At 35.6% G+C, this 25,906-nt stretch overlaps 1 protein-coding gene across 3 annotated transcripts in view; it reads left to right on the top strand.

Moving 5' to 3' along the window:
- Nucleotides 1-25,906, top strand: part of ST7 (suppression of tumorigenicity 7) — a 152,855-nt gene that overhangs the window by 112,861 nt on the left and 14,088 nt on the right. For all 3 annotated transcript variants that reach the window (XM_058190982.1, XM_058190983.1, XM_058190985.1), the window contains 3 exons: nt 2,541-2,638; nt 11,394-11,508; nt 25,748-25,820. In XM_058190982.1, coding sequence (XP_058046965.1) covers nt 2,541-2,638; nt 11,394-11,508; nt 25,748-25,820 — 286 coding nt within the window. The remainder of the gene's footprint in view (nt 1-2,540; nt 2,639-11,393; nt 11,509-25,747; nt 25,821-25,906) is intronic.

Raw genomic sequence — 25,906 nt, 5'->3', positions numbered from 1 at the left:
AAAATCAAATCAAAGATTGCCATTATTGAATGGACAGGAGTTGTCCTTTCTGGTTTTACATGGTTTAGATTAGGGGCAGAAATAATTGGTTCACTTTCTGATACCTTAAATTTCATAATTCCTACCAACATAGCAAATGACAGATGATAGGAATTGCACTCTAGCAATATTCAGCTTGTCCTCTCTCACTAATCTAAGAAAATAATCTTTAAGAAAATAATAATTAAAAAAAAAAGACAGAAGATGGCCTCTGAACACCTCTGGAATTGGAACAAAGACATAAATTAAAACATAACCAAACTTGCTGGTCAGAATTTGTACTCCCATAGTATGTGTAAAGCTCTTGGTAAATACATTCAGTGATCTAAGTTGTATCTTTTTAGCGCAATCTATGCACTGCAGTCTTCAGTGATAATCTATTAGTTTCTGTTACAGGGCTTTAATTTTATATTTAAAATATTAAATTTTATATTTCCCTTTATTCTTCCTTCAATGGTCTTTAAAGTTTTTTCCAATCCTCTCCACATCTATTATGGGTTTTTTCTTCTAATATTTTAATTATTTTCCTATATTATAATTCAAAAGTCAAGTTCCATTTCGGGCTGAAACTTTAGACATCCGTTTTATTCTTCTTTCTTCATTCGCATTCCCCCATGCCCATTAGCCGCTGTTTCCTCACCGGGGAATCTTAACAATTTAGAATTTTTCATTTTTACCTGTGCTCTGGCAATCACTCACCTGGCATCAGTATTCTGTCCAAATCACCACTCCTGCTCAAAAACTTGGTCCGGTTGCCCCAGCTTTATGGCCACCACAGTGGCCATAAACCCACCGCCCCCGCTGCTGGGTTGAAGAGTTTCCTCCAACCTCTGAGGAACTTGCTGGTTCCTCTTAGTCATCCGAGGTGCGTCTCCTTCTTCTCTGTCCCTACAGGACAGATCTGGTTCGAAGACCCCTTGATGGTGATTTGTCAGTCTGGGATTTTGCGAGGCTCATCAGAGCCCGCTATTCCCTGACTGTCTCATTGCGACGCTTCTGGTTGAATTGAGGGCCCAAATTGTTGGGGGCAATGTGCTGAACTGTGTCTAAACTGTGTCTAAACTGCTTAGAGAAGGCTTACTGTGAAGCAGTAAGTAAATTTAAGTGTTATTGTTATCGCTATTGTTACTGCTCATGCCACTGCATTCTGGGCCTGCTGAAGCTTCCAGATGGTTTTCAAGAACAACTCCATGTACAGAACAGTCAGCCACTATTAGCATATTAAGACAAATAATTATTTAGCAATAGCACTTAAACTTATATGCCACTCCATAGTGCTTTACGGCACTCTCTGGGCAGTTTACAATGTCAGCACATTGGGCTCAACAATCTGGCTCCTCATTTTACTGGCAGTAAAATGTAAAACAATATTTTATAGTTTATCTAGGGCTATAAAAGTTCTAGTCTGACAGATTTCATTTCCAGCAGAGGTGTGCCATTGATAAACTAAACATCCAGACTAGAAAATTAGCCCTAGCTAAGGTCTATCTATTTAGTCACTAAAAATTGATACCAATTTGATGGCACATAATAAGATTTACGAGGGGAAAAATGCTGAGTATGTTCTCTTACTACTTGCTGACCTTTGAGGGTTGTCCCAGTTGTATTCTTTAGTATGTATCTCACTTGTTTTCTCGTGTTATATTAAATATTCACAACCTTATACAGAAGGATAGGTTCTCATGGAGTGTCAGAATTGCTGGAGTAATTTGTTAAGCACCAAGTTCCTCACTTTTGCAGATTAATCATACACATTCAAAGAACCAAGATTTTTAAAAATGTTAATTGCAAATTATTAAATGTGAGCTATCAACATTATGAAAAGGAATTGCATTACACGTATAACAATGTATCTCATACCATTCTTCAATGTATACAGCGTCAATGTGCAGAAAGCAAATTCAAGGGGCTTTCTTAAGATTGTCATGCAGGTTTGTGTTAGTTTTATGAAATGCCAAGCAGTTTACAGTATACAAAAGTATCTGGGAGGAATAGTTAATTTAAAAATGTATCAGAATTTCTATGCTGCATTAGTAAAATATGAGCAAAGTGTAGAAGTAGGCTTATGGCCCAGATTTGTGGCATGCTGTATAGATGAGTGGTTACTTCAAGTGCACAGAAAGTACACTTGCCTAAATAAAACATTTTGTGGAAGTTACCATACTGTGCTAGGCATAGCATGTGAATGTATCGCAATGATCTAATATTGGTGCTCACCATAATTGGTAGTATATTGTAGACATAATAAAAATATTCCTTCCATCGATATAAATATACTTCTCTAATATGATTAGTGATGGACAGGTTTTAGAGCTTTCTTTTTATTGTGTTGTCCTACTATCTCTATTCAATAATAAATTCTAAGAAAGGGCATTTCTTTCGAGATGTCAAAATAGACCTTTTGTTCTGTCAGTTTCTATAAACACTCAAACTCTTCAAACCTTTTCCTCTTCTTCTCTCTCTCTCTCTCTCTTTCTTTCCTTCTTTTTCTTTCTTCCCAGGACGGGACACTAATGTATTAGTCTACATTAAAAGGAGGCTGGCAATGTGTGCGAGAAAACTGGGGAGAACCAGGGAAGCTGTGAAAATGATGAGAGATGTGAGTTTGGATTTGTGTTAATATTTGTCTTTTACATAACTAGTCACAATCACAGAGAGGAATTTCCTTTTGCTATAGAACCAACCTATCTTATCTACATAAAACAATGCTGATATCTCGAGTGCTTAACCTGTTTTCTCTTTTTCTGGTCCTTTTCCCATCATCCTCATATTTCTATACAGGGTGGAAGACTGAAAACATACTTGGATTTGTGCCCTTTCTTGTTTATTGCTCCTGTCTTGCCTAGTTATTTTTACATGGAACTTCATATTAAAATCTGATTTTTCTTATGAATTCAAGATCTATATGAGGAAAATATTCAGATCTTCAGAATTTCCTATTGTTGTTTATTATGAAGAGTATGAGTAAGGACACTATTAAGCAAAGGATCATCCATGATTTTACCATAAATGTAGAGCAGTAATAAGTGGGAAAAAGATTAGTTACAGTATTTTAGAAAATTTGTTATGTAGAAGAAGGATATTTATGTGACCAATAGATGCTTTTCAACTCAGCCCCTGAGGCATATGTTGTTAGTTATGGGGCTGTTTTGAGGATGATTTTAAGGAATCTTGCAGGGGCATAAAATACCCAATCCTGTGCCTCTCTTTTTGTTGATTTTGCCAAAATCAAAAACAAGAAAATGCACTGTTAAAAAACAGTGATTTTGTTGTCCACTCGTACTCAGGTAGCTTCAGGCAGACCATAAATTGCTCTTTAATGAATGAAAAAATACCCACTTCTTAGAATGAAAGAAATGTGAAGAATGCAAACTAATGAAATTAATTTACAATTTCAAAAGGATTAAGTGAGATGCCAAATGTCAGAAATTGTTTCATCTCCTGCACAGTTTTTCTGACAGGATACTTGAGTGATCCAAATGTTAGAGTGGCATCGAGAAGTCTAGTGTCAGCCATGTAAACTTTCTGGATTACTTATTGCAAGTTATTCTTTCTCAACCCAATCTTTCTCTCTCTCTCTTTTTTTTTTTTGCAATTTTTTTTTATTTTCCATAATAATTCCACAATTTGACCAGTGTACAATACAATCACGTTTCCAACAATCGATCCTATACTCAGATTATGCTCAATCAGGCCTGCTCGGCCATCACTCCCTTCCTTAATACTTTCTACCCTTCTCATCCTTCTTCTACTTTCCCCATCATCCTTCTCCTCGCTTTCCTACTTCCCCTCCTCTTTCCCACTTCTCACTTCCATCCTTTCTAACCCTCTATCTTCCCCTCCTTCTTCTCCTCCTATCCTTCCTTCTCCCTCCCTTCTTTCCTATCTACCTACCTGCCTACTTACTTTCTTCCTCAACCCAATCTTTCTCATAGGGTCACTATGGGAAACAAAATTGAATGGAGGAAGTGCAGTAATGTTATTGTGAGCTTCTAAATGAAAAGCAGGTTAAACCAATATAAATAGTATAAATTACAACTGTTTTAACTGTTTTAAATGGAATGGGACAGCATAATAAATCTAAATAATAACATTAAAAATACAAAATTGAATATACCTATAATTAAAGATACATTTTAACATGATCGTTTTTCCACTTTGGGAGGGAAGCATACATTATTTAACTTTCATTGCCACTATCCCCATGGCCTTTGTTATTTTCCTTGGTTATGTGGGTGGTGAATTCTTATTCCTACCTTTGCTTTTAATACTGTATGACAAAATGCATAGAATTCAGGGAAATTCTATTCATTGTGTAGCTGGAATCTTATCTTTAAAAGTAATCCAATTTGCTTTACCTCTTCTTATTCTTCAATTTGAAGAAACTAAGGTCGTCCCTTCCATTGTCTAGCATGGGAAAAACATAAAAACATTTTGGTATCTAGGTTTTTTGGTATAGATAGTCCTTGCTTAAGGAATTGGAATCTCAGTTATTGAACAAAGCAGTTGTTAATTGCTCAACTTTTGGCATTCCTGATTGTGGTCATTAAGCAATCTCCTGGGTCATTTAGCAGAGGGAGCAAAATAATTGCTTAACAAAGGATTTCAGCTCCATGAAATCCTTTGTTAAGGACCTGAAATCCTCCTGGCAGGCAGCCTTTTCTGCAACCCACCAAAGGATTTCAGCTCCCCCTACATGCACTGAATGGCTTTGTGGGGCTGCAAGAACCAAGTTGAAATCTTCAGGATTTTAGCTCTGTTCTGCAGCTTGCTGAAGGGTTTCCCCTCCCATCCATGCATTCGTCCAGCTCCACAAAGGATTTCATCTACCCTCAATCCCTAACTATCTTTTGTGATGATCAAAAGTGCTTTAGAGACCATATGGCAACCTTTCTAAAGCTGTCATTAAATTAATCAAAACAGTCATTAAGTGATTGATTAGTTGTTAAGTGAGAACTACATGTAAAAAAATAAAACACTGTAGGGAGGAAGTATGTCAAATTTCTTAGAAATCAGGGCAAATATTTTGAGCTACATGCTTTTAAAAGTGATTGCTTTTTTAAAAAAAACACCTGTAGAATTTTTTGCTTTTTACAAAAATCAGCCCAAAATTTATAGGAAAGCCAAACTGCAATTAAAAGATTAAATGTGCCAAATCTGATAAAACTTAATGCCGGGTTTTCAATGCTCGTTTAATTTCTCATTTAAAATGTACATAATTTGTTTGAGTGGAGAATGAAATTTGCTGCAAAAAGAATGCCCTGGAGTGATAAATATATATGTCATTCAAAGTTCATTCACAGGGATTGATCAGTTTTTGTGCAAAAGATAAATTGGAAAGAGGCAATAATCCTTTTTGTGAATTTATTACAGCCAACAGTTATGGCGGTTTCAGAGAAATACAAGAAATTCATATATTTGTGTTTTCTTAAAAAGAGAGCATTTCTTAAACCCAAGCTGTGGGTTGCAGCCTATTACCAGGCCATGGTCTAATTGCCACTGGGCCATGTGAGTGGCTGACCAGTGGGCGTGTCTCTGCATGCATGCACAATATATATATGTTTATATACTATATAACCATTTTGTGTGATGCTTATGCATATTGTTGTGACAAAAATAAATAAATAAAAAATAAATAAAAACAATCCCACTCGCACAAGCATCCCGGGTGCTCACGGTCCCACTTGTGGAGCGTTGTCGCAGGTGCTCGCAGTCCCATTTGCACTGGTCTCATTGGGGGCAAGGCCCTCCTCGTTTGAGCCTCATCACAGGCGCTTGCGCCCCGTCGCAAATGTTGCGGGTGCTCGCACATGCACATGCACACACATATGCTTGCCCCTCCCACAAAATCATCCCCTCTTTCCCCCCTCTCCCCTATTCAGGCCAACAACCCAGAAAGTTTGGGGAACTCTGCCTTAAACCGTATGAGTAGTAGATAAGATAACCATAGAATTGCTTCTGTAAATTGTTTCTGTGAATTGCTTCATAGAATAGAGCTTCCATGAATGAAGGAAACTGAATGATTAAACAATATTTCTCCATCCAAGTCTTTCCATCCTTGCAAAATTCTAAGCTTGGGATATATTTTTTTTATTTGCATTTATATCCCGCCCTTCTCCGAAGACTCAGGGCAGCTTACACTATGTTAGCAATAGTCTTCATCCATTTGTATATTATATACAAAGTCAACTTATTGCCCCCAACAATCTGGGTCCTCATTTTACCTCTCTTATAAAGGATGGAAGGCTGAGTCAACCTTGGGCCTGGTGGGACTTGAACCTGCAATAATTGCAAGCAGCTGCTGTTAATAACAGACTGTCTTAGCAGTCTGCGCCACTCAAGGACCCCTTTTGATCACAAAGATCCTTTTTTTTAATTTACATAAATATTTAGGTCATATTCTCTGATATTGTTCAACTTGTCGAAGTTATTTGTCCTCAATGAAATTTTAACATGTCAGAATGTTGTTATGTCCTAATAAGTATACTGGATGAGCTGTTTATATAACGAAGTTGCATAACTGTGGAACATTACAGACTTTTTCATCAATAGGAAAATGAAATGGAACCTGAGATTCATTGCAGTCTTGCTGCTGGTATTAAGAATCTTACAATGAAGCTTTAATTAAAGGTTTCAGTCTATCCCTGTATGCAATTTCATTATCTCTATACCAATAATGTGTAGGCAGATGTGCAAACCTTCCAGGCAAGACTTCCTAGAATTATTGACAATTCTAGTTCACATACAGGGATACCCTTCCTCCCCACCCCCTCTTTGTCTTTTTAAAAACTGGACTTAGTATAAAGATCATATATGGGCCCTGTAAGATCAAATTATATGTCAGATTTTTAATGTCTTTGTTACTGATACACCTTATTTGTCCAAAAAGAACAGGTGCAATTGATACACCTTAATTGTCCAAAAAGAAATTTTTATATCTGTTTATGTATTTTATTTTTATTTGTTTTTATGTATTTATTTTGTCACAACAATATACATAAGCATCACACAAAAGATTATATAGTATATAAACATATATGTGAGGAAATATAAGGAGGTATAAGCATATATGTGTGTGTGTGTGTGTGTGTGTGTGTGTGTAAGAAGAAAAAAGAGAAACAATAGGACAGGAACGGTAGGCACGTTTGTGCTCTTATGCACACCCCTTATGGTCCTCTTAGGAATGGGGTGAGGTCAATAGTAGAAAGTTTTTGATTAAAGCTTTTGGGATTATGGGAAGAGACCACAGAGTTAGGTAAAGTGTTCCAAGCACTGATGATTCTGTTACAGAAGTCATATTTTCTGCAATCTAGATTAAAGCGGTTAAAATTGAGTTTAAATCTATTGGTTGCTCTTGTATTATTGCAATTAAAGCTGAAGTAGTCTTTAACAGGAAGGACATTACAGTAGATGATTCTATGAGTTAAACTTAGGTCTTGTCGAAGGCGACGGAGTTCTAAGTTTTCTAAGCCTAGGATTTCAAGTCTGGTGGCATAAGGTATTTTGTTGTTTTCAGAGGAGTGGAGAACTCTTCTTGTAAAATATTTCTGGACACGTTCAATTGTATTGATGTCAGAAATGTGGTATGGGTTCCAGACAGGCGAGCTGTATTCAAGGATTGGCCTAGCAAATGTTTTATATGCTCTGGTTAGTAGTATAGAGTTTTTGGAAAAGAAGCTACGCAAGATTAGGTTTACAACTCTTAGAGCCTTTTTTGCTATGTAGTTGCAGTGGGCTTTGGCACTTAGATCATTTGATATGAAAACTCCAAGGTCTTTAACAGGATGGGGGTCATCTGTAAGGTAATGTCCATCAAGCATGTACTTAGTGTTTGGGTTCTTTTTTCCAATATGTAAGACTGAGCATTTGCTGATTGAGATTTGGAGTTGCCAAGTTTTTGACCAAGTGGTTAGATTGATTAGATTCTTAACTCTGATTGTGTTTCTATAGGTAGCCTTTTTCTATAGTATCCAAAAGCACTAGGTTATTACGGGCCGCTCTAGAACGTTTTGTAAAGAAAATATTAATTCCACATAACTTGCTTTCAGATCTACATTCCAAGCAATGATATATAGATTGCCAAAGTGTGAACAATGATTCTCAAAGACAACAGTATAGAAAACATAGTGAGAAACCTGGAAATAAGCACCAAAGAAGCCAAATGTTTATTAAAACCAGGAACTCCATGTAAGGGGTGTAGGAAAAACAACCCCAATCAAATTACATGACAAAGCCTAAAAAGAGATGCTGTTTTGGGATTGGGATGTCAAACTACATAGCAAACTTAAATTGTGTATTTCCTTATGGTTTAAAACAAAGGTACCATAAATAATTGATTATTGTGTCATTCTTACATTCTTGGGCACCTGTGGCCTTGCAAGCTTCCTGCAGCCATCTGCCAGTGAAAATGGAGCTCAGGGAGCCTCACAAGCTCTGTTTTCGGCTGCAACGGCCTCCTACAACCCTCTGGCAGTGAAAGCAGAACTTGGAGGACCTCGCGAGCTCGATTTTCACCTAGGATGGCGTCCTGCAGCCCTCTGCCAGTGAAAATGGCAAAGGGCTCCATTTTTTGCTGGCAGAGGGCTGCAGGAAGCCGTCACAGCCTAAAATGGAGCTTGCATTTCAAGCTCTGTTTATACTGACAGAGGCACTGGGGGCCGGACCTTTGCTGTTTCCAGGCAGGCCAGATTTTGCTGTTTCCAGGCAGGCCAGATTTAACACCCTGTGTGCCGGAACTGACCCTTAAATTTGAACCACTGGCTGAACCTACCATATAAGGCTACCATATAGTTCAGTTCAATTATTTCAAAATTCTCCTACGGGCAGCCCTTTCCCACTGAAATGTTCTTGCAGTCCACAGAAAGATTTCAGCTCTCCTCTATAAAAGGTAAAGGTTTCCCTTGCACATATGTGCTAGTCGTTCCTGACTCTAGGGGCGGTGCTCATCTCCTTTTCCAGGCCAAAGAACCAGCGCTATCCAAAGATGTTTCCATGGTCATGTGACCAGCATGACTAAATGCCAAAGGCGCCTGGAACGCTGTCACCTTCCCACCAAAGGTGGTCCCTATTTTTCTATTTGCATTTTTTATGTGCTTTTGAACTGGTGGGTTAGCAGAAGCTCTCCTCCATACATGAAGGTAAATTCTTTGTAGGCCTGTAGGAACAGAATTGAAACCTTGAATTCCATGTTTTTTTAAAAAAAGACATTTAGTAGCTTAGTATGTGAAGCACATTGGTGTTCTTTTTTATTGCATTTATTTTAAGACTCAAGGTATGGTTATTTTACAATCCAAAATCACTTTAATCTAATAAGCAACACATTTTAAAAAGGGATTTTTTCTGATAAAATAGTTGGTTTGCAAGTCTTAGCGTCTAGACAATGTACTTTTCTTCTTATATTTTTCATGTCTTCTTTAAAATAAGGAACAAAAATATTCATAAAATGAAACAAATATATATTTTTATTTGTAATGAATTCTTTGTTTTATTTGCTATCTCAGAGTTTATCTGCATGAATTACTGCATGTAATCAGTAATTCTGCATGAATTACTGAAGAGCTTTCAGTTAGATTATTTGCAGCCTCCCATTTATGTTGTATATTTTAAATTTTGATTGTAGTTTTTTACTTAGAGTAGATCATTGTGGCTTTCTATTTCTGCAAAAAAAATTGGACTTCAACTAATCACTCTCTCTGCCTTCTCACCACCAAGCATCAAGATTTTTACATACATAGAAGTTACTTTAAAAATTATAATGGTTTTGTGCTCTTATCAAATACAACCTATATATACCACAGTTCGTCAAAATTGGACTAAATTGATACCTTCATTTTTTGGCCCATGGGTGTCCAACCTTGGCAACTTTATGATTTGTGAACTTCAAATTGCAGAATTTCCCAGCCACATGCACCCCTGTTCTAGACCAAATTCTTAGAGGATTTTTTTAACCAACAGGTGAAATATTGAGTTTTTGCAGTTCTTCTGTTTAGGAAAGTGTAGTTTTTCCAATCCAGTTTTGGTTGTTCTTTCTCACTGTTTTGTGATTCAAGTATCTCAAGACTTGACAAGATATTTATTTTCATTTTAAAACATTTACTGTAACAAGCACAGCAATATTGAAATAAATTTTGAAGCTGACTTCAATGTTTTAACTCAATCCTGAAAAGTTAATAATGATAAAAATTGAATATTTCAGTGTAGATGTACTGACCCAGAATAAGAAGGATTATAGATACTGACTAGATATTTCATTTAGTCAGTCTTCTTCTAGATACAAATGGCTCTGGAGAATGTAATTTAATATGCTAGTAAAATTAAAATACTGCTTTCCGATCTTTATAAGTAAAATTAGGAACACAAGAGCTGTTGCTGCATGATTAGACAAATGAATGTTAATAAGGTGATCATGATTATATATCCCTAGAACAAATGTCCATGTCTCTTAAATGGGATCAATTTAATTTAGCATATTCTGGCTGTGTTTTTTAAACCAGATTAGTTATATTTTGTTATTGTTACCTATCCATATAATTATAGTTTGTTGGTATTTGCCAAATCTTTTAACGTCAGTTGTTTTATGAATTTATTTCTTCAGATGGGCCTTAGATGTTATACTGCTATCCGCTTCTTAATTTTTCCATCATTTCTCAACTCCTTTTTCTAATTTTTTTAAATTGACTTCTGGAACCTACAAATAATGAGGAAATGTGGTAGTAGAATATAACATTATGAAAAACAATTTTTGGATGTTTCATTAATTGTTTTAACTGTTTTATAGTTTTAAAATTGTATGCCATCCAGAGTTACTTGGCTGGAATGGGCAGCTATAGAAATCAATCAATCAAATAAAGAATACATCTTTAACCCTTTTCCTATGCTTCCTATCAGGAAATGATGTGAAAATGTCTTAATAAGGCATAAAAAATTGGGCTTAAAGAAAGTTTATCCTAAAGCTAACTATACCCTGCCAGCATTTCAGAATATCCAGTTGATCCAAATCAGGTTCTTGGTATAATATACAGAAGCCTAGTTAATACCCAACTCATCCATTTTCCATTCTCTTGGTTGCAAGATAGAAAACTAGTCTGTAAAATAAAAATGTTGTTCATCAGGTTAGACTCTTTGGTCCATCTAGCTTAGTATGGGCTTTACTAGAAAATTTCAATGTATCATTTTTTAATGCAGCTAGATTTATTAAACTAACCATATATGCTTATGTATTGTTTTCATGTTCTAAATTCAGAGAATGGTGGGATGAGATTATTAAATGTGAACGATCATTATAATTTTATTTTATATTTGCCATGTAAAATACCATGCTAAGTACTAAGCCTATTTTCTTTCTTTCTTTATAGTTGATGAAGGAATTCCCTCTTCTTAGTATGTTCAACATCCACGAAAATTTGCTAGAAGCTCTGCTGGAGTTACAAGCATATGCGGATGTTCAAGCTGTTTTAGCAAAATATGATGGTAAGTAAAGTAGCTCTTTATATACCCTGATACTCTTTGTCTGTATGGGTGTAAAACAAAGGAGAGAAATGTCATTTAACAAAATCATATTTTGATTTTCTTTTTATTTGTTTTGCGGGATTTTCTTTAGCTGTTACAGTAAATTGTAGCTTCCAAATAATTCCATTTAATTTATGATACCTAGTTTTTAAATGTTGTAGTAGTGAAAGACAATTATGCATTTCATTTATCATTCTGGTTTTTTCTTGGTGACCTTCAGAGTTTTACTAACTCTTCTATAAGTTTATGAGTTATAAATATTTTCTATCAGTGACTTCGTACCTTTTTGCTTTACAAAAGTCTTTCTAATTTCATTAGAACCTAAGGTGAAGTTATAGGACCTAAGGAAGAACTGTTTCCTTCTTCCTGTTTTCTTACTTTAGAAGTGCCACACAAACACTTTTTTTATATAGATAAAAAAAAATTATTTCCATTTTCCAACATCATATTTATGTACAATCTGTTATCCATCATTAATCATTAATTTTTATTTATTGCTGATTCGGGCCTGCCCGACTGCCACTTCCTTTCTTCACAACCTCCCTCTACCCTCTACTACTTTCCCCTCCTTCATCTCCTTAACTTTACTACTTCTTCTCCTCTTTCTCCACTCCTCCCATCTTCCACCCTTTCTAACCTTCTTATTCCCCTCCTCCTTCTTAACTCTTTCCTACCTACTTTCTTCCCTCCTTCTACTCCTCTCTCCCTTTCTTTCTGAAATGGCAGTCGAGTAGCCCCAATATCATTTCAGATTTTAATTTCATATCTTCAATCATTACTGTACATTAATAACCAATCCATGTATCATTTCCCCCCTACCCCCTCCTCCCCCTTCCCCCACTCCCGGACTTCCCAGAGCAAATACTGGGTATTATGACCAACAATCACAAGCTAAAGTATACAAAAGATACATAAACTCCCACCCCTCTCTAAAACTTTAAATCCCCTCACAACAAAGATAAAGAAATAAGAAAGAGTAATTAAAAAAAAAAAAAAAGGAACAATACCAATACAATCTTCCCTTCACATATTACTTCTTCTTACAGTCCATTTTTAAAATTAGTCCATCATCTCAATTTCAAATTTTCTCCACTTGCATATTCCTTCAAATTTCATAAGTCCATTTCTTAAATTACAGTCCATCTTCTCAAGCTTAAATTTTCATCACTTATATATTTCTTCAATTGTCATAACATTTAATGTCCAATCTTCCAATATTACTCCATCAGTCAAATATAATTACGAATCAAATCTCTCAGATATGATATTTCCAACTTAACTTCATAACTTTTGCTGTCTATAAACTTATATCCAAAGCGTATCAATTAAAACGAATAATCATTTAAGTTACATCCACAATATAACAGTAAACAATTAACATCATTACATCCACAACATTATCTAAATTCATAAATTTTACTTTCCATTCATCAAAATTAAATAGTATCATCCCATAGGTTTATACCTTACAAATAACAAATAACAAAAATCCTATAATTTATATCCTAAACAAATCAATTCTAGAAATTAACCATAATCATCATATTCACATCTTAAACATTCCTCCCCTCTCCTATTCTATTTTCCATCATCTCCAAACCAGTTAACTTAGCATCTGATAACAAAGGATTCCCACTCTTTAAAACATTAATATAGAAATGTCTTGCTTTCATAACTGTACTAAGAAAATACTTTCTACCTCTAAAATTCACTGACAAACCCATTGGAACTTCCCATCTAAAATATATCTGATATTTCTTAAACTCATCTACTAAAAAAGCAAATTCTTTTCTCTTTCTTAACATTTTAGGAGGAATTTCCTTCATCATTTTTATATCTTGTCCCAATATATGAAATTTATTTTTATAAAAGGCTTGCAAGAGTTCATACCTAACCTTTTTAGTTGTAAAATAAATAACCACATCCTTCGGTAATCTATTTTGTCTTGCCCACCAAGAATTAATACGATAAATTCTTTCAATATTAATTTCAAAGTCTTCTGGCTCCACACCCTTTATCTGAGCAAAAGCTTGCGTAAAAATCTCTTTTAAATTTTCCTTCCTACTTTCCTTCAACCCCCTCACCCTTATGGCATATTCCATTAATCTATATTGTAATATTACTTTCTTCATCTGCCCTATCTACCTTTGCCTGTATATCTTCCATCTTATTATCTAAGTTCCAATTGTTTTGATTCTTTTGAATTTCCTCTATTTTCCTTTGCAACTCTAAATTAACTTTATTAAGTTCTTCCAAACTATTCTCCATCTGAATACAAGAGCTTAATATTTGCGCAATTGCATCCTTTACCATTTTCATTTCCCTCTTCTGCTCTTCCACCACTTCCTTAAAATCCAACATCTCTTTCTCTATTTCATCAAATTTTTGATCTATTTCTGAAAAATGAGTCTCCAGAAACATGTAAAAAATTTCTTAATTCCTCTTTGATGTCTTCTTTTAATTTTCGTATCTGAACTGAAGAAATTTCAAAGTTTTTAGTGGCTTTGGTACTATTTGCTTAAAAGCCTTTTTAAAAAATATATAACCTACCTAGTAACAGGGGACAAAAAGGGGTTAAAAAGGAAAGATTCAAAAAACTTTTCTTCTAAATCACTATAATCCCAAAGAAGAAGAAATATAAATCATAAAATTCTCATTTCTTCCATTTAATCAGTATCTTCTTGTATATCTCCTGGTTCCACACTGCCTGTTAATAAGCATTTCCTTTTTTTATTTGTATTGAACGGAAAAGACTCACAAGCTTAATGTTTCCCAAGAGTTTTCTTTTTGGACTGATGGAATATACGGCAGTAATTTTTGGATTCTTGGACATAAGGAATTACTAGGAAATATTGTGATTGACTTTTTAAAAGGAGTAATGAAGGAAAGACAGAGATTAATGCATCAAAAAAATGGCAAGAGACAAAAGTATTATTCTTGAAACAAGGTTTTTTAAAAATATTAATAGACAAAAATATTAGTGTCCCGGAAAGACAATTTGTGAGGAATCTGGAAGAAATGGGTTGATTATATGTTTTATATCTATCATAAAAGACTAGATATTTGGATCTATACTGGATTTTGATGAGGAAGGACTAAAGTTGAATAGATATTGTAATTTTCTGTATTGAAATTTTATAAGGTGTTGCACTAAATTTTAAATAGAATATTTTCAAAAGATCTTATGTAAGAAAGACATGGGGGGAAAATTATATGGTTATAGAAGTTATAAGGGACATATTTTTTGAATTGGATTGGATTTTTATGCTTTAGTTGGTTTTAAATACTTTAGGATTAATTTGTTCTATTGATTTATATATTTTACTATTGTTAATTCTTAATTTTTATTTTTATTTTTTATTTTTTTTGAAGGATTTTGGTTATGTTAGGAGGAAGTCAGAGCTAGAGAAGGAAAATTGGTATAATAGTTTTGGGAGAAAATTTTCTTAGCATATGTTTGTTTTATTTTTAACTATACCTTGTGCTTGTTCCGGGAAGCCAGGGGGGAGGGGGGAGGGTATTAGTGAAGGGAGGGGGGTTGGGGGGAAAGGGGGGGGAAATTTTCTGTAAAACTTTTTGAATAAAAAAAAAAAAAGCATTTCCTTAATTTTCGTTTCCAATACACAAATCGCCATTTGCTTGCATTCCACAAAACGCCATTTGCTTTCTTCTCTCCTATCTTCGCAACAAATGTATCCTCTATTAGGGGCTTACAATCTTCTTACAAAGAAATGCTAGAACTCCAGTTTCTGCTCTATCCGCATTACAATCCATCACAAATCCATTTCTGCCGCAGAGATTGGACGCTACGTTTTTTTCTGCCAAAAGGCAGATGCCCTCCGAGTCCGGAGTTTCTTTCAGGCTTTAGAAGGAGCACTCCCCTCAAGCCTCCAGAAACTTTTCTGGGGCTTCTCCGGGTGGCTCAACTTCAGCCCGAATGCTCATCTCTCCCTCTTTGCCCGAGGGGGAGATTTTCAAGCTGCCGGACTGCTGATCGATGCTGTCCTGGCAGCTCTACAGACTACAGGGTTAGCGGTCTAAAAAAGACTGCCAACAGGAAGCCGAAGTGCCACACAAACTCTTGAAAACAGGTACAGATAAAAGTTTTCAAGAAGCCTTGGAGGAAGGAAATAAGGACTTGCCTAAGCGAGTCATTTTCTTCCATCAGTAGCAGTTTGATATTGCAGCCACCAAAATTGCTAGCTGCAGAAGCTGTAAATGTGGATCTAAGATTGCTTCTGACCAGAACAATTTCTCTTTCTATTGCATTCTTCTTAGATAGCTAATTTTTTTTTAATTGATTTTTTTTCTTAAGTTTTTTTTATTTTTGGATATATATCAATATCATTATATAAACAGTGAGGCATCTCGGTATCATAATAGTAATATCATACTTATGTAATTGTGGTGTTATTATACATATTTGTATTAGAGTGTGTTCCTTCGTTGTTTAGTTCAATGTTTTTGTGCGATAACAATTACAATATTATTTAAATAGTGATACCATCTTTCAATATCTAATCTTTACATCTACTGTAGTTATTACTTTTAGTATATGATATAAAAATATGTATAATAATATTCCCCCTTGATCTTGTTTCTACCTCTATTCTAGCTCTCAATAAAGCCAATCTTATAATAATAATAATAATAATAACAACAACAACAACAACAACAACAACAACAGAGTGGGAAGGGACCTTGGAGGTCTTCTAGTCCAACCCCCTGCCCAGGCAGGAAACCCTACACCATTTCAGACAAATGGTTATCCAATATTTTCTTAAAAATTTCCAGTGTTGGAGCATTTACAACTTCTGCAGGCAAGTTGTTCCACTGATTAATTGTTCTAACTGTCAGGAAATTTCTCCTTAGTTCTAAGTTGCATCTCTCCTTGATTAGTTTCCACCCATTGCTTCTTGTTCTACCCTCAGGTGCTTTGGAGAATAATTATTCTGTTTATATTAAACAGCATTCCCTTTCTAACCTCATCTCTTTGCCGCTTTAGTATTTCAATCCTTATTCATTTTTTGACTTGCCTCCCAAACTCGTCCCCTGGGTCTTTGTCTCTGTCTACATCTTTCCTATTTAACCAAAATATTTTTTCCATCTCTACTATCTTTTACTGCCGTACCTCTGGAGGATCTGCCCGAGCCCCTATTTTCTCTTCAAAAATATCTTTCTTTTTATATCCAATCCCATTTTTTAAATTTCTTAATATATATTGTCCCTTATTTGATTCATAAGTCTTTATTGTCTTCTCCTTCTTCTCTTCTTGTTTTATTTGTTGATTTATCTGTTCTGTCTTTTTCTCTGATCTTTCTGTTATCTCCTCTATTTCCTGTGTTTTATGATCTTTATTCATTGTCCCTTGTTGAACATTTTCTGATTTTCCCCAATTTCATGTATTAAGTCTTTTATCTCCCTGTGGTTCTTTACCAACATATAAGTACTTTGGAGCATCAACACCATTTCTTTTTGAAATCCACTCATCTCCCCCTGATGCAACATCTTGTATTATTTTGATAGCTCCAAATATTGCTTAATAGCCTGTCAATAGTCTGTCACCGCCCCAAAGTCTCAATTGTCTACGACCTCAGAAAGCCATCTTAGAAACTTTTTGCTCAATCCTAGTGTTGCTCCTCAGGATATTGCAATAGTTATAGTACTTTGTGTCCCACAGTTAGTCAATTAGTTCTATTTTGGTAATCCAGAAAGATTTCCAAATGTCTCCTTAAGTCCGCTCTGTAAATTCAGTCATAGATCCTGGCATTTAAAAGTCGCTATCTTTAGCTGTCTTCCATAATAACAGAATAACAGAGTTGGAAGGGACCTTGGAGGTCTTTAGTCCAATGCCCTGCCTAGACAGGAAATCCTACACTACTTCAGACAAATGGTTATCCAATATCTTCTTAAAAACTTCCAGTGTTGGAGCATTCACAACTTCTGGAGGCAAGTTGTTCCATTGATTAATTGTTCTAACTGTCAGGAAATTTCTCCTTAGTTCTAGGTTACTTTTCTCCTTGATTACTTTCTACCCATTGCTTCTTGTTCTACCCTCAGGTGCTTTGGAGAATACTGTAGCTTGACTCCCTCTTCTTTGTGGCAGCTCCTGAGATATTGGAACTCTGCTATCATGTCACCCCTGGTCCTTCTTTTCATTAAACTAGACATACCCAGTTCCTGCAACTGTTCTTCATATGTTTTAGCCTCCAGTAGCCTAATCATCTTTGTTGCTTTTCTCTGCAGTCTTTCTAGAGTTTCCACATCTTTTTTACATTGTGGCACCCAAAACTGGATGCAATATTCCAAGTGTGGCCTTACCAAGGCATTATAAAGTGGTATTAACACTTCACATGATCTTGAGTCTCTCCCTCTGTTTATGCAGCCTAGAACTGTGTTGGCTTTTTTGGCAGCTGCTGCAGACTGCTGGCTCATATTTAAATGGTTGTCCACTAGGACTCCAAGATCTGTCTCACAATTACTACTATTGAGTGAGGTACCACATATACTGTACCTGTGCATTTTATTTTCCTTGCCTAAATGTAGAACCTCACTTTTTTCACCATTGAATTTCATTTTGTTAGATTAAATGTTCAAGTCTGCCAAGATCCTTCTGTATCTTAAGCCTATCTTCTGGAATGTTGGCTATTCCTGCTAGCTTGGTGTCAATTTGATGAGTTCCCCATCTATCTCCTTGTCCAAATCATTGATGAAGATGTTGAAGAGTACTGGGCCTAAAACAGAGCCTTGGGATACCCCACTACATAATTCCCTCCATGTAGATGCAGTTCCATTTAGGACTACATGTTGAGTGTGGTTGGTCAGATAGTTACGAATCCATCTGGTGGTGATACTACCTAACGTACATTTTTCTATTTTATCTAATAGTAGGTTATGGTCTACTTTATCAAATGCCTTACTGAAGTCCAAGTAAATTATATTGACAGCATTCCTCTGGTCCACTAATTTTGTCACTTTGTCAAAGAATGCATTAGAAAAAGAAAGATTAGTCTGGCATGATTAGAAAAAGAAAGATTAGTCTGGCATGATCTGTTTCTGACAAACCCATGTTGGCTTTTGGTTATTACTTTGTTTGCTTCTAGATGTTTGCTGATTCATTACTTGATTATCTTTTCCAGAATTTTCCCTGGTATTGAAGTCAGGCTGATAGGTCTGTTTCCCCCCTCCTTTTTTTTTTAAGATGGGAACTACATCATCTGTTTTCAGTCCTCTGGCGGTTCCCCTATGCTCCAGAATCTTTGAAAGATATCGTTCGGGACAGAAAGATATAGTTTATCTTACAGTTATACCTCCAGTAACCATGAAGTAGATGTATATCGAACAGTAAATAGCACAGCAGTCCCCCAGGTGTTATTTATTTCTACTTTTTTTCTTTTGTCTTATCAGTACTGCCCAAGGTTGTAGGAGTCTAGTATATATTCCATTCACCAGTAGATGGCACCTTTTCAGCATAAATTTCAATGTTGCACAAAATCTGACAAATATTTATTTCAGTTTTTGTGCAAATAGTGACTATTCAGACCAATAATTCCAGCATTTTAAAATGCCTTACCAAAATATTGCCAATACAGTTTAAAAATCCAATCTTTTTATATTTTAAAGATTTTGTGCTCTCCCTTTAGTTCCTTTTCTTTTGGGTCTACAATTTTTCTCTCTGTAATTGTTCACTGCTTAAACAAGCATTTCAAAGGGTCTCTTTTCCAGGGTTTATTTTCTTTGGGGTTAGGTTCTAGATAAAAAGAGAATCACCCAGTTCCAATCACTGTCCAGCACATTCTTTCTTTCTTTGGCTGCCCCAGCTTCATGGCAGCCATAATGGCTGCCTCTCCTTTTCATTGTTGGATGGGAGGGAATCCCTGGGTCCAGCTGGAGAGCCACCATTCTCTGCGACCCACTCCTTGCATCCTATCTCACCATGACATCAACCTGGAAGTTGTTTCCTTGGGTAGCTAGATTTTGAAGGGCATCTAAAATAACCCGCTTTTTAAAATTTGAAATTATCAAGTTTTATACTAAGCCACCCATCAATCTTTTGCTGTTGGATGAAATATAAATGAGGTTTTTGAGTAGTATGTAAATTAGTACATTGTTCCTTATCTTTATTGCCAGTGTTGGATCAGTACTTCAGTCCACAGACTTTTACAAAGCAGCAGCAATACTTTGTATGAGGTTTTTGCTTAAAAAGAATTGCCACAAGCTTGAATAAGTAGAAAAAAATTAAAATAAAACTTAACATGTTTTTAAGAGACGGAAATAGTGCCATAAGCACCACTGGGGTATTAGGACAATCTCCTCTAAGCATACTGATTTAATATTTCTTTACATTTCTTAGTTGAAGTAGCCTTCTGAGATGTTCTTTGGTGCCTGTTCCACTAACATAGCAAGATTTCTCTTCAACATACTTGACACTCTACAAGACATTAAACTCCTCCAAAATTTGCTGCGTGCATTCTGACAGGTCCAGCTGCTGTGATCTTCAGTATGGTACTTAGGAGTTCTAGGAAAAGTCACTTCACTCAAATCAAGCCCACTTGATTTTTTTACATTCTATAATTTGTAAAAATAATAATTTGCATCATGAAAAGTACCTTCTACATAATTTCTTTTTCTAAAGATTTCCTGGTCCATAAGTGGACTCCATAAGACTTCTTAGAAATTAAGTGCTGGAAGTATTCCTATCACCTTGGAAAAAGGTTAGGATTAGAGAAAAGTCTGCAGGGATCAAGGGCACTAGAGGGAATTGCATTTTGATAAATCCCCCCATATGAACCAGGACCCTTTGAAAACAGACATTTTGCTAGAAAGTGCACAACTTGTCCTCAGAATTTCAGATAGGTCCCACTAGAACAAAAAATGAGGAGGAGGACCCTGCCTAATTGCATTTTTCAGTTCTTTTCAGTTGTTTTTTAAGTTGTCGTCAGACATCTATTTTGATTTACTATTGAAGGCTTTTAACTCTCTTTGTTCTGAAGGACATTGCTTTTATAGCAAAAATATTCTAAGAAAAAAGAAGTTCTGGCTTTTTGGATAGCAAAAGGAGGGAAAGATACATAAACTAATAGACTGGATTACATAGAATGCTAAAGTGACAATTGCCGAACTACAATTAATTATATTTTCTAGTAACAATACATATCTTATTGTTGGCATTGCTTTGACTTGTTGCCAGGTGCACCATATAAATTGGCTATGTAATCACATTCAATTTGTTTATAAAGAGGGCACTTGCTTGTTCTTCGTAGCAAAATCAAAACAGTAGATAAGAAGTGTCAGATTTAGTAAACTCTGATTTTAAAATTTAATACATTCATGCTACCTATTTATTTCATGGGTTTGCAAGCCATTTTTATTCATAGACAACTCTAAGGACATATACTCCAATTGTATAATAAAGATTACCACAACCTACAGTTGCAATATGTATAGTCAGTATGCTGCGAAACAATCTCCCATCATCACCAATTTCATCACAATGTCACTATCTCAATAAGCAAAAGTTGGGAGTTGAAGAAGACTTCCAGGTTAAAAAATAATGTAATGTAAAATGAGGGAACCAATCCAGTCCAAGACTAATGGCTCATTGACCACTGAACCTACAGCTTCTCCATCTTGCAGGAAGTAAGCCTAAATCTATTCATTCCTATCCAGATTCTGACAATCCCAAAGCAATGGGACAGTGCTTTGACCATATATTCTGGTTGTTCTGAAATTGAGATGAGCAATGGGTATCATGATATTTGACTCTGTGTTGATGAATCACTTACCACTGTTGCTTAAACTATGGAGCAGAGAAAGTTGTACACTTTTGGTACTTTTCGGACTTGACCTCTCCCAACTACCTCTCTCATCACTACCAACTGAAACTGAAGGTCCCAGAGAATCTATAACACTATGCTTCCTTTTCCAGTCCCACAGACAGTTCAAAATGATTTTATAATTGATGTGATAAAAGGCAACTGAGAGGTTGAAGAGGATGAGGAATCTTGCCATATATCATCCATTAGAACAATTTGTATGTCCTTGGTAAGATACCCTAGCATGAAACTCATCTAAAAATAGTCCAAATAATTCATCTCAACCCCTCCAACCCTAGCTCTAGCCCCTCCTCAATACTCTTTGCTATAAAAGGAAGATTCAAGGCTGGTTGATGGTTCTCCTAGTTAACTGAAAAACCATCAAGCAGTGTTTTCTTAAAGGCCATTAGAGTGCCGTTTTCAAGGCCGAGAACACAAATTCTTCTCTCAAGGATGCATTTACTATCATTCTAATCCAGTAACCTTTCATCAGTCTAGTGGCTTTTACCAGCCAGTTAGTGCATGTATCTAACCACACTGCACTGATAGTATTACTAAAGATCACGTCCATTTCTTCAGAATGAATAGACTCAATTTCCCGATAGCTTCACAAGGTGAGGTATTTTCATATCAACTGAATCTGACTAGCTAATGTCCAACTCTGCATGGATCTAAACTGTTTTATCATTCAGTTATACTGCAAATCCTTTACAGTGGTCCAGCAAATATTCTGCCATCCAACTTTTCTTAAAAGATTTGAGCATACTTCAGAAAAGGCTGCTAATCAGCAATCTCTGGTCAGAATAAAGGCAAAGAAAAAAATCAGATCTTACCCATGATTGGACAGATCCACTCTTTGTCTTCCACCAGAATTCCTCTCCACATCTTTTTTGCCACTTCAATTCTCAGAGTTCTTTGGAAAATCAATTCTACAAGTGTATCAACAAACCAAGGAAGGCTGCTCAGGTGCAATTCTGTCCAAAGCAATGGTTGCCAATATATTCAGTTAATTAACCAAGAACTCTGGAAATGCCCAGCAAAATCTCAGAAGAAATTTCTTGGAAGCCAGAAAATCCAGTAGATGCTTCTGCACACCAATCAAATACTTCCTTCCATTTTCAGAGAGGTGGTAAGCTGTTTTAATGGTGATGAACGTGAAAATTAGCTAAGATGTATACAGTGGTATCTTGGTACTCAATTGCTTTGAAACTCATCTAATTTGGTACTCAACACATTTTGAGATGAAAACTTTGTCCTGGTACTCATTTTTTGTTTGGTACTCAATGGCCAAACTAGAACTTGTTGGCCTCAGCTGCCAAGTGACTCATTACATTATTCCTGATAGGAAAAAATTGTTTGTTACCCATCGTTGGTACTTTATCGCACCTCTTGGAACTAATTAAGGGTGAATACTGAGATACCACACTACTTTATATATATTGAGGCCCTTATTTTTCATTACCTATAAAATACTGAGCTTTCAATCATGATTAATGAATATTATTAGTGTTGAACAGTCTTGGATGAATAGAAATCCCATATTCTAAGCCAGAAATTCCAGTCTTTTTCATGTGCATGACATAGCTTTTGCATTCCAATCATCAATATCATCCCTGTAAAAGTTTCCCAAATGCATAAAAAGCTTTCTTGAGGAAACTTAACAAGCAGAAGTAATATAATACAACAGCAACATTTCTATCTGTATTTTTCTACATTTTATTATAGTTAAAATAATATAAAACATTTAAAATATTAGGTCTATCAGGTTAGGCAACCTCTTGATGGCAGCAAAAAGGTATTGAAATCCCAATTTTATTTATTTTTTATAGGTCGTATGAATTTTTTGAAGTCCAGATTTTATTATAAGAGTTGTATAGGGTGAATTTAAAGCCACAATTTCAGATGTTGCTTCTGGTATCTGATATAATATTCCAACTGCAAAAAATTCAAGTTCAGCATTTTGTTTACTATGTTGGCCAGCCAGAAAAAAGATCAGAAGCAACATGTAAGGACAAGAATTCCCTAATTTTTTCCCCAGCAGCTAGTGTCCAGAAATTTACAAATCAGTAACTTCTGATCTCTAATTCAAAGAAGAACCGTTTTTTCCTCACCTCATTTGCAAAGTGAGTCATTGAGCTTTTCCTTGACAACCATCTATACATTATACAAAAATATTCAGGTTTCAGCAATCTGGTGTCCCCAATTAAAATTATTACAATGCATAAATTTATATAAAGTCTGGTTTGCACAAAGAATAAATAAGAAATTAACATTTGATGTGTATTTTTGAATATCAGTGGATCAATTTTTTTTTCATGATCCCAGTGGAGTTTTGAAAACGTAAAACCTGACTGGGTATTTGCTTGTTTGCTTATTGAGACAAAGCTGAGGATAACCATTAGGTTAACCACATACTGAATGCAGAGGTCCCACTGTAGTTCAGACACTGTTCTATTAAAATCTCAATGGGATGCCATAGAGTAGGCTGTTTTGTGTAATGTGTGATAGTGTTTGCTATGGTATTTGAATTCTGAACCCGGAAACTCCTTCTTCTCTCTGTTTGTTTCTTTGTTTTTGTCTTTTGTGGTTATTATATTTGCCTGACTTTTAAGAGTTTGATGATGGTAACTGGCCATTTATCTTGTCTACTTGCTGTGAATATGAAAAAAACAGTTTATCAATTGGTTAAATAAATAATAACGGCAACCACAGTGAAGCTACAGCAGTTTGGATACACAAATTGGATGGTTTGATTCAAGGACCAAACCTTCTAAATGCCAATGGTTTGAGATTGATTAAGCATATTCTATTTTGGTAAATGGAGAAGGGGTAAATAGACTGACTTCTGCTTGCTTCTCTGGCTGTTTTTCGCTTTTGTCTCTGGAGATATTTGCACATGCCCCACAGATGCCAACAAGCTTTAAAGTACATTATTCCTCTTAAATTCCAAAGAACCTTAAGAATAGTTGACTAATGAGACTATATTTAAACCACAATCATGTTAAATACATTACGTTTTCCTGTGAATTTATATATAGTCTCATAAGACAGAGAAGATTGTGCAACTTAGTTTAAAGAAGTCATAGATGAAGGAATCTGAGCCCTATCCATCTAACCAATGCATGGATTGTTACTTCAAGTTATTCTTCCAACTTGGCTCACTTCCAGTGTCTGAGTCATCCCTGGGAAGAAGGACTAAGGATAGAGAAACTAAAGAATGGAAACCTTAGCTTTATGCATCAGTGTACACTGGTTTGTGTACGCTGTGGATATTTCAAGTAAGCTACAGTACTTTATACAGAAAGGTACCACACGCAGGAACAGCAAACATTTATTACCCAGTGTCCTTCATCCATAAGGCATCTGAAAATTGTGAATCCATGTTATGGAAAGATAAATACAATACTGCGGCCTTCCCAAATTTGGTGTTTTCCTTTGCCTCACTGGATGGGAATTGTGTGCTCTATGTTGAGGAAGACTGCAGAATGGTAACTGGTTACTGGGTAAGCATTATTTATAAACCAATAAACTGTTTATTTTTTAAAAAGTATTTGGGAAAATATATTCATATTACCTATCTTAGCATTTAATAAGGTCCAGCTCTGTATCTGCTACATGTTGTTTGATGAGAGTTTTGGCCCAATCATGTCCTTTACTGAGTGGAAGAACTGGAGAAAATCCCAAAGATGTGATTTTAGATGTCTCAGTCATTTTCCATGTGGACTGAAAAAAATTCCTCATAGTTAGTGAGGCAAGACCAAGAGGAAAAACTGATCTTTTAAGCCAGCAGTTGATATGGTTGCCTACACTCTAGCGTCTACTTTCATGAGGCTTGTCTCTAGCCTCAAGGTAGCATTAGAACTACATTTTGGGGCTTGAAGGACTTAGGAATTTGGATGGGTCAAGTTCTAATGGTGTAAAACTAGAAAAGGGACCCAGCTGGGCACCATAGAAAAGTTGTGCTATTGGCTTGACTTTAAATAATTTGCTGCAGGAATGGTCACCTCTTTTCCTGAGGAATTTAAACATAGTAGATGAAGTCCTTTAAAAGCATTTTCAGCAACAAAGTCACCATAGGGATTCTCAGTACTGTCAGAATGTAGGACTACACCAAGATTTTTAAACCAGAAAACCTGCTCAAATTTATTGTTATCTATCCTCCAAGAGTGATTTTTGGGCCTTTAGGCAAATGCCATGATTTTGATTTTCTGATAGTTCATGATAGGTTTTCCCATTTCATCAAATTAACGTCTACTGAGTATTGATAGCTGTCTATGTCTTCTTCTTTATCCTTTCATTTTCTTTAGCTGCCCACTTGTAATGATTCATCCTCAGTGCAGACATAGAAGAATCATATATTCTTATTTTTATTTTCTTTCCAACAGATATAAGTTTACCAAAATCAGCAACAATATGCTACACAGCTGCCCTTCTCAAAGCCAGAGCTGTCTCTGACAAGTAAGTCTGGCAGAATTCCTGCCTGCTCAAATTTTACTCTGTTAAACATAGCAAAACATTTTTCATAGTTGAAGGTTATTCATCCT

Source organism: Ahaetulla prasina, chromosome 7 (genome assembly GCF_028640845.1).
Source record: "Ahaetulla prasina isolate Xishuangbanna chromosome 7, ASM2864084v1, whole genome shotgun sequence".
NCBI classification, from domain to species: Eukaryota; Metazoa; Chordata; class Lepidosauria; order Squamata; family Colubridae; genus Ahaetulla; species Ahaetulla prasina.
Note: the sequence above shows the minus strand (reverse complement) of the source record. Positions and strands in the feature narration are given on the sequence as shown.